This window comes from Corapipo altera, unplaced genomic scaffold, assembly GCF_003945725.1.
Source record: "Corapipo altera isolate COAL_440 unplaced genomic scaffold, ASM394572v1 304, whole genome shotgun sequence".
Taxonomy (NCBI): Eukaryota; Metazoa; Chordata; class Aves; order Passeriformes; family Pipridae; genus Corapipo; species Corapipo altera.
Window position 1 is genome coordinate 276,446 of NW_020885050.1, and position 16,433 is coordinate 292,878.

A 16,433-nucleotide genomic window follows, 5' to 3' on the forward strand; every position below is an offset into this window, starting at 1 on the left:
GGAGCGAATGCCTGCTTTGGAAAGAGACATGTATCTTAGGGAGTGGTTGAGGCATTTCCTCCCTGGTGGTTGTTACTCCCTTTGCACATCCTCTTGGGTGTCATGGATCATGGCACAAACTTCACCCTGCAGCTCTGAGGCAGAAACTGTTCATTTTCCTATAGTGATCGTGGGTTGCACGTTTAGTTTTAATTATTGATCTGTTTGTTTCCAGAGCTGAGACGGCCAAGATCAGAACCTTCCAGTTATTACAGCAGTGAGACTCAGAAAGATTACCCTGCACCCAAAAAGCATAAGCTGAGCCCTGAATATTTTCAAGCCCGGCAAGAGAAGCTGCTTTCCACTGCACTGAGCCTGGAGCAGCCGAGCATTAGGAGGCAGAACTCCAGCTCCAAGCAATCCTCCACTGAGACAATCAGCCCCAGTGAACGGATGAGGGACTATGGCCGGGAGCTCTCCCAGCACATCCCAGAAGTTACTGGGTACCGGGGCTCTGGCAGCCAAGCAGGCATCAAATGGAACCCAAAAGACATTTATATCGGTGTGTCTGCAGTGCAGGTGGCAGGGAACCAGAAGGGGACTGCCCTGGGGAAGGATGCTGTAACCCATCGGCTACGCCAGCGGGAGCAGATGAATGTGCTGATGATGGCCGACAGGGAGATGGTGGATGCAGAGCTCTTGTCCTACAGAGACAACGCAGGGGATGAGGACTGCTTACACCACATGGATGAACTGCAGGTAAACATATGCACAGCACCAAGATCAGCGGTCTCAGAGAACACGGTGGCTTCACAGAGGAGCCTGGCTGTGAGAAGCTCCTGTGGAGGCCTCTAGAGACTCTAAATTTTACTTGGAGAAAGGATGTGGTTACACAGTCAATGTATACTTTCTTCCGATTTCAATCTGGACACAAAGGCTAATGGTTAGCATTTAGGATCGTGCACTAGCATAAACTTCAACATTGTACAGAATGCACAAAATTGTTTGCAATTGTGCAAGGAAAAAGGAAAAAAGCAGAACCTTCTGCTCACAGCAGTACATGAGACTGAGGTGGCCCCATAGTCCCTTGGGAACTGAGCAGCAGTCCCTACAAAGACTAGAAGATCTGAGAGGGGTAGTGCTGTGGGTGCAGATGAAACCACTGCACTTTAGAGGGCAAGGAGGTAACGGTGGAGAAGGGGAGAGACAATGGCTTTGAGGAAGGAAGAATCACACTAGGTATGGAATAGAGGATGTAAAAGTACAAGAGAAGCAGGAAAGATACACAAGAAGTAGTCACTGGGAGAAAGATACCGTGGTTGTTTGAGCAAAAAAAGTAATGGGAGCACAACCTTACCTGTGCTGCCTTAGCATCTCTGAATGTTCTCCTCTGGCTGGTGTAACACGGATGAAGCAGGTCACTGCCAAACAAGAACCGTTTTCTGTTCTCGGTATTAAGAATTCTGTGAACCTCGGTGGGCTGAAGGATATCATTTAGGTGGATTCCTGATGATGTGTTGTCCCAAGGTTTTTAAATTCTCTTGATGTGCCTTTATTGTCATGTCATGCTCTACCGCACATCTCAGCAAAAGAGTGGCGAGACCACTTTTCCTTTGGAAACAAGATACCAGTGACAGCTGTCAGTAGCATAGAGTAAGGACCCAGAGACATTAACCTTTCACCAGATCTCTTGTGGGCTCCCCATAAAGAAAAAAAAAGGAGTCTGGGGAATATGAAACCCTGCAGTGCTTTGTCTGAAGAGACAGAAAACCAAGTGAGCACTGGTTAATGAATTTCTCCTCAGTGCTGAGACAGACTGTAGACTCCAGCTTCCACAGGTTTGGGGAAGATGGGGCATTCTGTCTAAAGCTGGGCTGTAACATGGAAGCACAAGGCACCTTCTACCAGGCAGCAAAAGTTTACTCTCCTTTCCCCCTTGACAGGTGAACATGATGACACTTGCAGAGCACATTATTGAAGCTACGCCTGACAGGATCAAGCGGGAGAATTTTGTGCCAATGGAATCACTGCTGGTGGAGAGAACAGACAGTGCTGCCATGAGCACCACCATGAGCTGGCTGGCCAGTTACCTTGCTGATGTCGATCATTTGCCGAGTGCTGCACAGATCAGGTCAGTGAGAGCTGTGAGGTTGCTCTGGGTTTTGGCATGCTGTGAATGCTGAGCAGTGTGTACTGACTCTTCAGCCTGCAGATGCCAGTTCTCACTGAGACTCAGTGCTGGTCTTCCAAGTCCAGTCACACTCTTGTGCTCAGACAACACAGCTACAAATTCATGGAATGAGGGGTTCACTCCAGTGCCACGTCTGTGCAGTGCAGTGTAATACAGGCAGGCTCAGGGGTGTGGGGTGGTGCTTGGAGAGAGGGAGGGGAGCATAAACTTCTGTCTTGAACTCAGAAATGTTGTTGTCCTTGTCTGTGATACCAGCCCGGATGCTTTGTAAGCCAGTAATTCCCACTGTGATTGGTATTTCAGAAGTCTGTATAGTGAACCCCTGACCCCTTCTTCGAACACCAGCTTGAGCCCTGCAGGCTCACCAATCAGTGAAATAGCTTTTGAGAAACCCAGCCTTCCCTCGGCAGCAGACTGGTCCGAATTTCTGAGTGCGTCCACCAGCGAGAAGGTAGAAAATGAGTTTGCACAGTTAACTCTGTCTGATCATGAGCAGAGAGAACTCTATGAAGCTGCCAAACTCGTCCAGACAGTGTTCAGGAAATACAAGGTATGTGGCCCAAATGTCCAGTGTCTTCCTTGTTAGGTGTGAGAGAGTAATATTTGTTACAAAGCAAAGTGTGGGTAATACCCATTCCTGGGACAAAAATACCGTTTCTGTCATAACCTCTTCAATGCTTCTGGCATTTGCTTGTTTGCTCAGCAAATACCGTCCTGGGGAGAGCATACCATGCCATGGCACACCCGCTGTGCCGGAGCAGGGCTCACAAAGCATATCCTCAAAATGTACCCCAGAGGTTCTGGGTAATCACCTGTTTGGTGTAAAGATGCATTTTGAGGGTTTGTTCCTTACATGAGTTGACAGTAGAGACATTTGCAGGAAATGCCTAGGCCTGAGTCAGACCAGGTAGCACTCATAGGAGAGGTTTGCCCTGCAGGCAGCTGAGAGCCACGTAGTCTGTCCTGGGTTTTGATGTGCTCTGAGTGCTTACTGCTCCTTTCCTTCTCCACACAGGGTCGTCCTCTCCGGGAACAGCAAGAGGTGGCTGCTGCTGTTATTCAGCGTTGCTACCGAAAGTACAAACAGGTAATCAAGGAAGTGAAATTTTATGAAACACATGTAAGTGCCATGAACGCAGCCCTTTGTAATGGAAATGATCCCACTGTTCCTCTGGTATGCTTTTCAGCATGCAATAGTGAAATCCCCTGCTCAGGCAAACTTGAAAAGGGAAGAAAATTTATGTTCTGCATCTTAATTTTGGAGGGAATCCTTGAAATTATTTTGTTTGTGGTAGTGCCTGCATTTTTGCTATGAGATGGAGGGCAGTGATGTATTATTCCCTACTGGGCTTTATGCATGCTACAGCCTGAGGAGACTGTTCTCTGACTAGTTGCTTGCCAAATTTCATTGTGAAATTGAAGTTGGTTTTGCCTTTGATAAAGGCAAAGATGAAGAATAGGTTGTTTTATTTTGCACATACTAAACTTTTAAACTATGGGAAATCACATGTCATAGCTAAATGCAAGTTTTTCCAGGATTGACACTGTTCTCCACACACTAGTTGGAGACATGTTTTTGGGCTGAGTTCTCAACCCCAGAAAAAGAAGATGCTTTTCCTTTTTGGTTTTTGGTTGGGTTTTTTGTTGATTTGGGTTTTTTTAGTTGTTGTTTGTGGGGACAAGTGCCCACATCCCGCTTTGCCCTTTACCCTGCCAGACACCATCTGTTTGATGCTTGGCAGCATGTTACATAAAGTAAGAGGCAAGATACCTGTGCTCTTTTACAACCTCATAAAAGTATTTCTCTGGGAAGTCTTTTTAGTGTTAGGTGACTGAAACATAATTCACATCCAACCCATCACATGGCTTTCATTCTGGAGTGATGTTTCCTGTAATAGGAAAGCTTAATTCCTTTCAAAAACTGCTTGACAAACTGCTTTGTCTTGGATCCTGGAATCACTTCTTTTTGAAAGAAGATTGTTTGGGTTTTTTTGTTTTGTTTTTTTCATACTTTATTTGCAGAACTAACATTAACTATGTATTTTTCTGTTTCTCCCCAAGCTTACTTGGATAGCCTTGAAGGTAATACAAATACAAACAGTATTTTGGAAACAATTCCCCGTGGGTCACTAACTTTCACATTGAGTATAAACCAGGAGAACCTGGCATTTGGAGAAATGTTTTAATAGTATCCACTAATAAATGCCTGTGGTTGAGAAGTCACTGACAAACCAGACCTTGTAAGAGATGTGTAGGGACTTCCGTGCCACAGCGTATCGACTCCCATGAGCAGTGATGGGCTGAGGTCAGGGAGGGGTTTGCAGCCAGTTTCCTGAGGACAGGCTTTCCTTTGCTGCTTCTGATCAGCATCACTTGGTGACCTTTGCCTTGGCATTCGGGGAGCAGAGAACATTTAACCCACCCGTGCAACCTGTCCTCTGTGTTCTGCTTACCTGCTGAAGTATGTTGACCATTCATCTTTGAAATACCTGTGTCCTGAATTCCTTAGACCAACATCTCAGTATGTAGCTACTCATGCTGGAGGCACAGCTGTTGATACCAGTCTTAAGTAGTTCCCAGTCAATAATTTTCTGCTGTAAAGATGAGTTTCCCAGCTGTGCAACATCTTGCTCTCATCAGATTCTAGAATCAACTGAGCTTTTCTCAGGGCTGCCTGGAGGCAAGGCATGCTTCTCCTGGAGAGCATGTGTCCTTGAAGTAATATTCCATCCACAGCTTCCTCCTGCCCCACAGTTTTGTATCAGGCTGTTTTGTCAGCACAAATGAGTTGAACTCTCTGGGACACTGGACTTACTGAGGCTTACCCCTTCACAGATCTCCACTGATCCTCTTCCCACCATAGGGAACAAGAGGAGGAGAGGGGGTAGCTAATCAGCTAAGCTGGTCTTAAAGCCGAATGCAAACATACTGGGGTCTGGTCTATCCAGTGACTGCTGATTTCTCTTTCACATGCCTTATTCCTCTGCTTTGTTACTGCACAGCAGAGATCAGCACAGGCTCGTGACTAGATTGGAACAGTCACAGTTCACATCACAGGTTTGTGTTTGAACCCTTCTGTTCAGGGGTTTGTAACTCAGCCACAGAAGTCCCATCTGGGCTAAAAATCTGAAGGAAAACCATGACCAGCCCATGAGTGGACTTCTTTAAAACAGCAAATTTAAAACCACAATCTGATCCATTTCATTAAAAATGTTAAAAAGAAAAGAAAGGGGAAAAAAAAAATAGAAATTAATAATGACAAAATATAACTGTTCCTTATGACTGCTTCAATTCCAAAAAGTGAAATTTGGTAAATGGTGGCCTGTGATGATATTGGAGGGGGTTTTTTTTTGCTTTGGAGTGGTGTGGGGAGGGTTGTTTGTTTGCTTTTGGGGGTTTTTGTCCCAATAGATAGGAAAATATTGAGATGTGTTAAGACATTATCCTGTACAGGACAGTAGCTGCTATTTCTGTGAGCAGAAGTCAAAGCTGATAAAATATCCAGGAACAACAGACACATACATTTTGAAAGTATTAAAACTTATCAGATAAGATCAGCAAACACTGAAAGCCTCTTATAGTGTTAGTTCAGTGGTATGAGTGCAACTTGTATACATTATTCTACATCTCCATCTTAAAAAGGACTTAAAAATATGCATGAATGCATATGGTTTCTGTTCAGCCGTCATCTCCTTGCATGCTGTGAAAGGAAGAGGATGTAGAATAAAGAAGATTTTCTTTTTAAGAGTTTGTGCCTGCTTTATTTGGACTCACAGACCTAGAAATATTACAGTGCTAGGTGGAATTTGGGATGTCTGTGACTGCTCATGCAAATTTGTGAGTTCAGTGGATGCTTGTTACGGATTTCTAATGAGATTTAGTTTTGCCTGTGACTTAGGCTCAGTATTAGACTTGCTGTAATTAGCTGTTGTGGGTTTGTTTGGGTTGTTTGGGTTTTTTTAAGTTAGAATTACTCCATTTGAAATGCTTGGATTTAAATGGATATACGAGCAATCAAAACTTTTGCAGTATTGTGCTGTTGCAGAGAAAGAGAAAATGAACTGTTGAAAAGTGAATTGTCCTAGAAACGTGGAATACACTTATAAACAGCAAATTTGGTTCTTACAAAAGCAATTTGTTTAAAAGATATTTTAAAATGAAGAAACAAAAAAATATATTTTGGTCTTAGTTAATTTGTTAGCATTTTGGAATAGTCACTCAAACTGCTTTATCCTTGCAGACACTTAATTGGGCATCTTTTGCTGCTGCTGTTATGAGTTTTTACAACAAGGGCCGCCTAGAACCGAGCATCCCATGCTCTGCAGTGCCATTCCTGTATGCAAGGGAAAAGCAATTCCCCTGAGTGCCATCAATGCTCTAATACAGACCTGCTACATTTCAAACACAGCTCAGCTCCACTTGTTCCAAAGTTGTTCATAAGTACACTTGGATCTGGTCATTAGCATGGACATGTAAAGCCTCTGCTAGCAAGGTATTAAATGACACCTCAGAGAGCTGGAGCCCCTCTGCTCTAGAGATAAGCTGAGAGAGTTGGGGCTGGTCAGCCTGGAGAAGAGAAGGCTCCAGGGAGACCTCACTGTGGCCTTTATATACTTAAAGGGGCCTTTTAAAAAAGATGGAAACAGACTTTTTAGTAGGGCCTGTTGCAATAGGACAAGTGATAATGGTTTTAAACTGAAAGAGGGTAGATCAGACTAAATACAAGGAAGAAAGTTTTTAGGATGAGGGCAGTGAATTACTGGCACAGGTTACCCAGAGATGTAGATGCCCCCTCCCTGGAAACGTTCAAGGTCAGGCTGGATGGGGCTCTGAGCAACCTGATCTACTTGAAGATGTCGCTGTTCACATTGGGGAGTTGGACTAGATGACCTTTAAAGGTTCCTTCCAACCCAAACTATTCTATGAGTGTATGAATCTCATCAGACTATTTCAGCAGCAGCAAAACAGGTGATTGCTTTCTTGATGCAAATGAAGTTCTGCCCCAGTCTTTCAGTTGTTCCAGGTTGCTGTCACCATTTTCTCGTACAGTTCCCAGTCAATGAATACTCATTTGCTTCATATCATGTCTTAGCGGCTCAAGAGTCTTTCAGTGCAGGAACCTGCATCTTAACTGGAATGCCTCAGCTTCTCTTTGTTTCTGTTGTAGTATGCACTTTATAAGAAGATGACGCAAGCTGCCATTCTTATCCAGAGCAAATTCCGAAGTTATTATGAGCAGAAGAAATTCCAGCAGAGCCGACGAGCTGCGATGCTGATCCAGCAGTACTATCGCAGCTACAAAGAATGTGGGAAGAGGAAGCAAAACCGTCGGGCAGCCACCATTGTGCAACAGAAACTCAGGTGAGTCCTGGGATGGTAGATGCTATCGGAATCTTTATATGTTGTTTTTACACTCTTCAGGGCTGTGCTGTTATTTGCAGATAAAGGCTAGTGGGAAAAGGACTGTGATTCATAGGATAATTATTCTTGCATTTAGTAGTATTCTCTCCAGTTTTGCCTGCACTTCAGTGTTGGGGTTTTTTGTGTTTAGAAGCAGTCTGCTTACCAAGAAGCAGGATCAAGCTGCTCGCAAGATTATGCGGTTTTTACGACGCTGCCGCCACAGGTATGACACTGTCTTTTGGTATCTGCCCTTCCAATGTGACAATGTTCAAGTGTGTCCACAATGAGTGCAATGTAAAGTATAATAGAATCAGCTTGCTACAGATCTTCTAAGCAAAGAACAAAGCTGAGCTGCTTCCAAGATACATTGTTAAAAATGAAACTCTAACTTAGGACTGTTGCTGGAAGAGAATTGTGTTCAGCTCCCTTGCTGATATGGTACAGCAGCCCCCAGGTTGTGTGACTTCAAAAGCTGGACTTGAGGAAGTCTAAAAAAAAGCTTGTTAAATCATAGCAGCAGCTTGTAAGTGCTACACAAAGCGTTCGTGGTATGTGGGAAAGTGCAAAATGTGACAATATTTGATGCGTACTGGAAATGCCTTTAGTTTGGTCACAGGATCATCTGGTTGGCTCTCCTCAAGTGTACATTGTTTTTGATGTGGATAGGTGGAATGTGCCAGCAGAGCAGCAGACAAGTTAGTTCACGTCAGCCACTCCACACATACTGCAGTGAGCCGAGAGTACAGACACAGACATGAAGATGAACCATCTCCTGCCAGCGTGGGAACATGTGCAGGCTTGCTAGAGTGCTCCCTGTGGCAGCCAGCCCTGCCATACCAGTACTCTGCTACGAGCGGGGTGTTTGGTTTGGTTTTTAGCTGAAAGGATCCCCTATGTTATCAGGTTGCAAACCAGAACTTTGCCTAGACAAAGGGGAATTCCAAAGTTTCTGACCCTGCTCCCTCCATTCTCACTACCCATGCATTTCATCCACTCAGGAGTTGGTCAGACCTGATGCATTTTGAAGCATGTTTAGTTCAGCCCAGTGTCATTTGAATAAGGAGAGCTCTCAGAGAGAAACAAACTTGGTCCTTATTGCAGGATTTTAGAGCTGCAGTTTGCAGGAGGTCAGTGTGGCTCATGATGTTGAAGGACATCTTATGGGAAGAAACATGTGGACAAGAAAGAGGGTTTTGTAGTTCTCAAGCCATTTCCAAATGCGCTTGAAACAGCCACAGTTATTGATGAGGAAGCACAAGTGGCTTCTTGTTTTTGGCAGGGCATATGGAAGAGACCAAAAGATGTGTTTGTTGTGCAGCATGTCCTGCTGAAGCAGACGGAGGCTCAGAACTTCTGTATCCTCTCAGATCTGCTTGAGATCCAGGCAGTCCTTGGGGAAGCTATGTGCCAAATTTCCATCCATGCAGCCAACTCACACACAGGGCCAGAGAATATCCCAGGCGTTCCCACCAGCATCCAGGATGTACCATGGACTTCAGCTGGGCTCAATTGACTCCAACTGTTGAGTAACGCAGACTCTCCCAGGTTTAAATTGCCCATGATTCCAGCAGTTCTTGACTTCAGCTCATTGCCTTTCTCTTTCTCAGTGTTCCTGTTGCCTTTGTAGAGTGAGACCCTGCTCATGTGCACCACTGAATTTTGGAGGCAAGACCCCTCCCTTTGCCTGGGGTCAGTCTGTTCTCTCTAGCAGCGTGGTCGCTGCTGCTGAGCATCTCTGCAGGATGAGTTTAGCTCTTGAGTAGTTACAGACAGGAATTCAGGAGCAGGGGGGATTCATTGTCCTTAGACTCTCCCTGGCTTATGTCACAGTGCACAGTGCTTGAGTTTCTGCAACAGTGCAGTCCTGTCCATGTCCAGAGGCACTTTGTTAGTGGTTGTGGTTACTTGGGAATTCGTCCGCGGTTCATGGCTAGGATGCAACAAAAGGAAAAAGTGACTTATTTCCACTGAAGATGTTAGCTGTGTTTCAAAACACCCTTGCCTTTCCTTCTAAAGTAGAAATGATCACACATTTGTGATCACGTATTTTCTCCAAGCAATCACATACTTTCTCCAAGCAACTGTGTTATTGTAACTAATACTAGTAATTGCCACAAAGTTGAAACAGGAGCATTCTGGCATTGGCAAATGCTAAAAGTAAAAGCAAGACGTACCAAAATGACAAAACATTCAGAAATGACAAGCATTCAGAATCTGCTTGAAAAATACTTAAATTTACCAGATTTATAGAACTGTTTAGAAATATGACAGGTTTGGGCCTTGTTCCCATCTTCCTTCTGCTTGCCAAAAAAGCTCTAGCAAGCAGTTGCAAAGCAAGATATTTTCCAAAGCACTTCATGCTCTATACACTTGGACTACCTCTGTGATCCTGGGGTCACACTGCTTTAGTATCTCTCCTTGGGTTCCTTTGGCTACTGGAACCACACAGGGATCTGCTCCCTCTGCTGTTTGCAGTCGGTGACAAACACCACACAAAATTGGGTTCTTAGAGATTTATTACCACCCAGGATTTTGAAGACAAATGGAAGTCTTTTGCTTGTGTAAACAACTGTAAAGGAAAAGTGTAATACTTTTTTCCCCAAAGTTAGCACACTGCTGCTATAAATAAGAAATTAAGAAAGGCCCGATCTCCAGAAAGAAACACCTTGACCATCCAAGCTCCTGAACATCCAGGGGTGAGCCATAACAACTAGTATCTAGTGTTAGTTAATGCTCTGTAGCATAAAAATGGCACTATAGAGCCATTTGTTAAACAGCAGTGCCTTGTCAGTACAAGACAGATAATTTTGAAAAATCTGAGGGAGTGAGAGAAGAGAGCATGCACAGGAATATCAAAGAAATAGGATCTTGTAGCAGATTTCTGTCCGTTGATAGAGCTGAGGGAAGAGGCTGTAAATGCCATTTGTGATCTGTTGTAAGGATAGTGAGCTAAGTGAGAAGGCAGTAAATTCTTAAAGTTCAGAAATTCAGCCTTAAAAAGAAAATGGAACGGTTTAACCTAGGTTTTTGTCCATGAGCAGATTCTGTTGGTAGGCCAAAAAATTACTCTCAAGAGCTTATTCTGTAGCCTTTAGGTGAGATTTACTCAGGAGTTTCCCTGGCAACCATCTGGTTGGTAGATTTTTTTCCTGTTAAAATTGATCAAAGTCTCCTTTAAACCAATTCTGAGAACTTGTTCTCCGCTCACATTCAGAACATCTTAAATGATCACCTTGTTCTATTTTGCTTAGTAACTTTTTGGCACAAAGGCTCAAATAACACAAGCGTGATTCCAATCACCTTGAGGATCTGTCTCCTGAACTCGACATTTGTTGCCTGACCAGAAGATATTTCAGGTGTTTGAGAGAGTTAATGAGAGAGGTTCTGCGTTATTGGAGCTCTCAGTAGTGGATGCATAGATGTTGATGAAAATCAGAAAAGAAGTGTCAGTTTTGGTTGAATATGTTCTTAGAGAAGACACTGATGGTCTGGTAGCTGATTATTCTCAGGTGTCACAGAGGCAAGAGGGGTCATTCATCAGCAGCAGTCATTCTGACCGTCAGACATATATTTTCTCCCTTTAACTTTGAACAAAAATCCCCATATTTATCCATCTATTGTCATATTTTCAAAAATCTGGTGAAAAACATGCATCAGCCATAACATGGTAGCAACATGACTTGTCACAGAAGTGTTGTTTTGTTGAGAAAGAGAAACTTCCTGGCCTCCCAGGAGAGCTTTACCCATCCTCCCATGATGTCTGAACCTGTCAGCTGGCACTTGACTAACTTCCAGCCTTACATGTCCTGTGAGCTGATCTGCCTCCAGGCACACTGCCCTGTGTGAGGCAGAACCAGGGCTTTGTGTATTTAGTGGTTTTGGGAAGACTCCACCTATTTAGTGATCCCCAGATATGACACATCTAGACCTGCAAGGAAATCTGGGAGCTCTGAAGTGGGTTTGAATTTGCCGGGCCAAATCCATGTATGGTACATCTTTCACTGGGAAGGTAGCCTCCTATTTCCTGTTCTTTTTCTGATTTGTAGGAAACTTTTACTCTTCTGAGGGATACCTAGACCATTGCTTGGCTGTGATTATGATCTGCAGTGGTTTCTATGGAGTAGCATTTGGAATGAGATAGAAAACACATGATTGCTGCAAGGGGAGGCAGGATGCAGGTAGAAATGCCATGGGGATGACAGTGTTGCATTTATTCTACTTGCTTATAACTTTCTGCCCTAAAAAACTACACACAGGACTGCTCTTCCCTGGTAAAGAGGAGTCCCATAGGCAGGAGTGGGAAGGGTTCTTTCTCTCCAGGCAAGCAGAAGTGCTGTCTCCTCCTCCCTGAAGTGAAGCTCTGGGTAAGGTACAGTTGTTGCCATGTGTGTCTAATGGCTCTTTGGTATTGTTTTGCACTCTGAAGCCCACTGGTGGACCATAGGCTGTACAAAAGGGTGAGTGTAGCTGCCTGCTAGCCAGTTCCTCTCTTCCATTTTAAATATATTTGCTTTCTGCTTGCTTGCATGGGGCTGCAGCCGAGATATGCCAGTTAAGTTTCACCTCCATTAATTATATAAAAGAATCCTGTACAAACTAACCCTACTGCAATGACTAACACTGCTGCTTTTGTAACAGGACAGAGCTCTGCAGTAGATGTTACCAATGCATGAATTTGTGAAAAAGGACATGTATATTCATCATGGGCATGCTTAGACGGCGTTGTCGGTGGAATATTTTTTCAGTATCCAAAATGGCTGTTAGTAGATGTTGGAACTTGACAGGGTCTGCACTCACACACACTCAGTGAGTACCGATGCCCGTTGCCATGGACTGTGACAGCCTTCAGGCTAGAGCGTAGGAAGCTGCAGTTCAGGTGCAGCCTACTCTAGATGAGTATTTGTTTCTGTCTGAGCCAGGTGGAAGAGCTCCTCACGTTGCTTTTTACTGCCAAAGGTGGTTAAGCACCAATGCTTATCTTCTAGAAGTTGGTCTTCGGTAAGTTACACATCTGGTTGCCTTTTTGACAACTGGGCCAGCTTTTTGACAGCTGCTTCTCTCATGTATTAATCCACTCCTCCAATGGGAAGGAAAACAAACTTGAAATGGAGATGCTGTAACTGTGTTACACTAAGTGACAAGAGAGCTTCTGTTGGGCGTCTGGTTCTCAGCATGAAAGAGTCCACTCACCTGTGTGCTTAGTCACGTTAGCGGCTGCTTTGCTCCCCTCCCTGACAGGAGGGTGGGAATAGGTGGGAGCATTCCCATGGCAGGTCACAGCCCCTGTACGAGCAGGGGATGGCCTGGCTCTCAAGGCACATGCCTCGATTGTCAGCAGGCTGCTCTGTTCCATCTCCCTTTAGAGGTTGTTAGGGCAGCAGGGTTTTTGTCAAAAACGGCCATCAGAAATACCATAATTTGTGTGCTTACTATTCCTGTTTTCAGCAAGGGAGGGGAGGCAGAGGGAGGGATGGCCTGGACTCCTGCTTCCATGTAACATTCAGGAAAAAAAAACCAAATTGTTCATCACAGAGTTTTGCTGACTTTAAATTGCAGAGATCATTTTCAAGACTCAAGAGTGAGAGTGTGAATTGGGCTTAAGCCTGCTGGAGACATCATTATTTGTTTAACTCTATTGAGCCCAACAAAGAAGCAGCAGTCAATAACATTTGTTTCCAAACTATGACGTTTATGCTACCATTTTTTGTTGCATATCCTCAGTTTTTTACTAGTTAAAATTTGGGTTCTTTACTAACAACAAATGAAGTAAGAATTGGAGGAAATGGGAGAAAAGGCCCAGAGGTGCCCTGAGGCTCTGCAGGGGCTGCATGGCGTAGGTGCAGCTGACGGGCAGGTTGTCAGCATTGCAGGAGAAACAGTTGTTGCACTTTAAAGCTTTGTGTATGTAACATATGATAAATTGTCAGGAAGCAGACTCTGGAAGTTTGGTAGCATTTGAAGGTTTTACCTGGAATGGCCAGTGATGTGGAATTGGTGGGGAAATGAGGGAGTTCTCTGCTTGTCTGGAAAAAGTAAACTGTGAGCTATCACAAAATGCATTGGCTGCTGTTCTGCTAAAGTAAATCTGTTACAGCAAATGATTCTTTGCATTCTGATAACAACCTGTGTGCGTGTGCTGCTGGCATGCACACCCACAAGACAAGTATTCCTGGACCTTCTGATGTGCACAGGCTGACACATCCCCCTGTGCCAAGGGAATGCCTGCAAATGTGTCTGTCTGTAATACACGAATTGGATGTATTCTGTACACAAGCTGTCATTCAGATAAATGATGGCAGCATTTGCTTCTGTGTTTCAGTTTTAAAACCTTTTCAAATTGATTTGATTATTTTTTCTGGATTTATTTGAGTTACAGTACACCAGGATCAGCAGAGGGAGAGGCAGGAGATTTTACTGGCCAACTCTTGTGAGACAAAACTTGATATCTTTCTGCAATAGAAATTAAAATACCTTCTAGGGGAAAAAAAAACCCATCTGATTGCTGTTACCTTTAAGTAATAGTTTTCATCTCAAGGACAGATGCTTCAGGGGAGAGATTTCAGCTACTTGCAGTGCCCCACTACACAAATGTTTGCCTGCTCATTGGTCAAACCATCTGCTATAGCCCCCTGCAAAGGAGAGCTTTGCTCTTAGTCCACATATAGAGGTGAACAAATTGCACGGCTGCTTGAAGTGTGACCCTCTCTGCCACAGCCTTGGCAGAGGGGATCTGGAGCTGATCACATGGAGCAAGGCTTTTCACATCACTAGGCCAGTCGAGCACTTTCTGCCTCTCTGGGGCCAAACAAGTGCACTTGTTACATGTGATCATGAGTAATAAAAACTGTATTCACTCACAGCATCTTTCATGTACAAATAGATCCCCTTACCCCCCACCACATTCTCATGGTTAGATTAAATGCTGCTCTCCAGTTTGGGGGAGTGTGCATGTAACACATGCTGACACCTGGAGTCAGTTCTCTGGTAAGTACAGCTTCATTTCATACCTGAATAAACAACATCTACTATGTTTTGTTGTTCTCTGCATACTCTTCCCTTTTTTGGCATTTTAGCAACAAACATTTTGCTACCCCTGTGCATCTAGGAATTGTATTTTTTGTGTGGGTTTGATCCATGCTGTGCGGGAGACATTGCTTTGGGGTACCTGGGTTCTTACATCTCTTAGTAAGACTCAGAATGGGAGAAAATTCTGAGGGATTGGGAAGTCCCTTTTGTTTGAGTTCAGGACAATATGCGAAAATGTCATATTGGGATGTGCATCAGTGTAGCAGCAACAAAAGTTTTCAAAATAATTTCTTTTTTCATTTACCTCTTGCAGGGGCTGAATGTATTTGGAGCTCAAATGTGTGTGTTAAATTGCAGACCATGTACTCTGGGGTGTCGTTCTTATTGGGCCTTTCTGTCTTTTTTGTTTTGCTGCCTAAATGAGGTATCTGGGAAAAGGCAAGAGCTCCCTTTTCTTAAATGTCCCACAGGCCATTTCAGCTCTCAGAGCAACAGGTAACTCACCAGCCAGCCTTCTCTGGCTCTTGCACCACCGTCCTATATACTGATCTTCAGCATTCAGACTCATTCAGCATTTCCTTGGCTGGGCGTTATGGAGTAAGTCTGATGAAGCAGCTTTGTGTTACGCTTTACCCATGAAGCCATCGTTTGCTGTGACTTTTCCTAAGTAGGCCTGGTTCATTTGCTGACACCCCGTACAGGACTGGGGAGGGGGAGAGAAGCTGCCACTTGCTGGGTCTGTTGCTTTCTACATTGCTTCAGCACGTACCGATGCAACCTCCTTCATGGTGTCCAAGTAAGTACCACAGTGCCAAGGGCAGGAGCTTTGTCTGGCTGGAGCGATCTGGGAACCAGGACACAGCTCCCAACAGTCAGGGTTCAAAGCTCATATTTGAAGTCATCTTCTCTTCCTTTTCTGTGTGTCAGCACCACAGCTGTTATTTCAGACACCTTATCAGTGGTCATCTCTATTGCACGTGCTTTTTCCTTACATCTGCTCTTCAGCACTTGCTGAGGGAATGACTTTGTACCTTAGAGGCACTTACGGTCTAGAGAAAATGTTATTTTTGAGGAGTTTTGTGTTCAAGGCTTGATCAGTGCAAAACCAAAGTTATGGTCCTTGCAGTTTTGTGCATCGTTTCAGAGCTGCTGGTGTAGGATGGTGCTTCTTATTTGGAGACCTGCAGCAGCTAGAGCCTGTTTCCCATTCTGGGGTACTCTGCTTGCAGCTGTGCCTCACTTGAGCTGCCCTCACCTCCAGTCCCAGACAGCTTGAGGCACTCCCAGAAGTGATCCGAGCTAGCGTGCTGGTGCTTGTAGACTCCTGGAGAGGTTTGCACACCATCTGACAGCACCCGACCTGCTGCTATCACTTTCTCTCGGTGCTCTCATTTTCTTTATTGTTTAAAAAAAAAAAAGTCTCACTGCAAGTCTGCCAAACTGGATTGAAACATCTTGTCTAAGAACATCCATTCTGCTGTTCCATTCTGTAAATCCCAGTAGTATTCTGTTTCTTAGAGCAGTTTATTATTGCTTGTAACTGCAAATGCTACACTTTAGTCCTCTTCCTCTGCCTCAATTTAAGAGTGGAAAAATATGAACCAAAGAAGATTGCCTTCTAGCTTGAAAGCAATGCTATGTTGTTCACATAAAATCTCTCCTGGCAGCACTTACTCAGAGGGTTTCTAATCTCAAGGGTTCTATTTGTCCAAAATTCTTCCCTGGTCAAGCTGTATTTTTTAACTGCAGTTGAAAATTTAGAGAATTTATTACACTGAGCCTTAGTGAAGAAGAAATACCAGCCCCCCTACTGACACTTTATATTGTTGTAACC

The 16,433-nt window shown here is 44.2% G+C and overlaps 1 protein-coding gene across 12 annotated transcripts in view; it reads left to right on the plus strand.

Annotated features, from left to right (window-relative positions):
- The window catches only part of CAMTA1 (calmodulin binding transcription activator 1), a 224,746-nt gene that overhangs the window by 202,488 nt on the left and 5,825 nt on the right, over positions 1–16,433 (plus strand). For 7 of the 12 annotated variants that reach the window (XM_027668691.1, XM_027668692.1, XM_027668693.1 and 4 more), the window contains 9 exons: positions 215–738; positions 1,923–2,110; positions 2,474–2,720; positions 3,186–3,257; positions 4,232–4,252; positions 7,338–7,531; positions 7,722–7,796; positions 12,000–12,030; positions 14,913–15,094. In XM_027668691.1, the coding sequence (XP_027524492.1) occupies positions 215–738; positions 1,923–2,110; positions 2,474–2,720; positions 3,186–3,257; positions 4,232–4,252; positions 7,338–7,531; positions 7,722–7,796; positions 12,000–12,030; positions 14,913–15,094 (1,534 nt within the window). The remainder of the gene's footprint in view (positions 1–214; positions 739–1,922; positions 2,111–2,473; positions 2,721–3,185; positions 3,258–4,231; positions 4,253–7,337; positions 7,532–7,721; positions 7,797–11,999; positions 12,031–14,912; positions 15,095–16,433) is intronic. The other 5 variants (XM_027668694.1, XM_027668696.1, XM_027668697.1 and 2 more) reach the window with 5 other exon arrangements.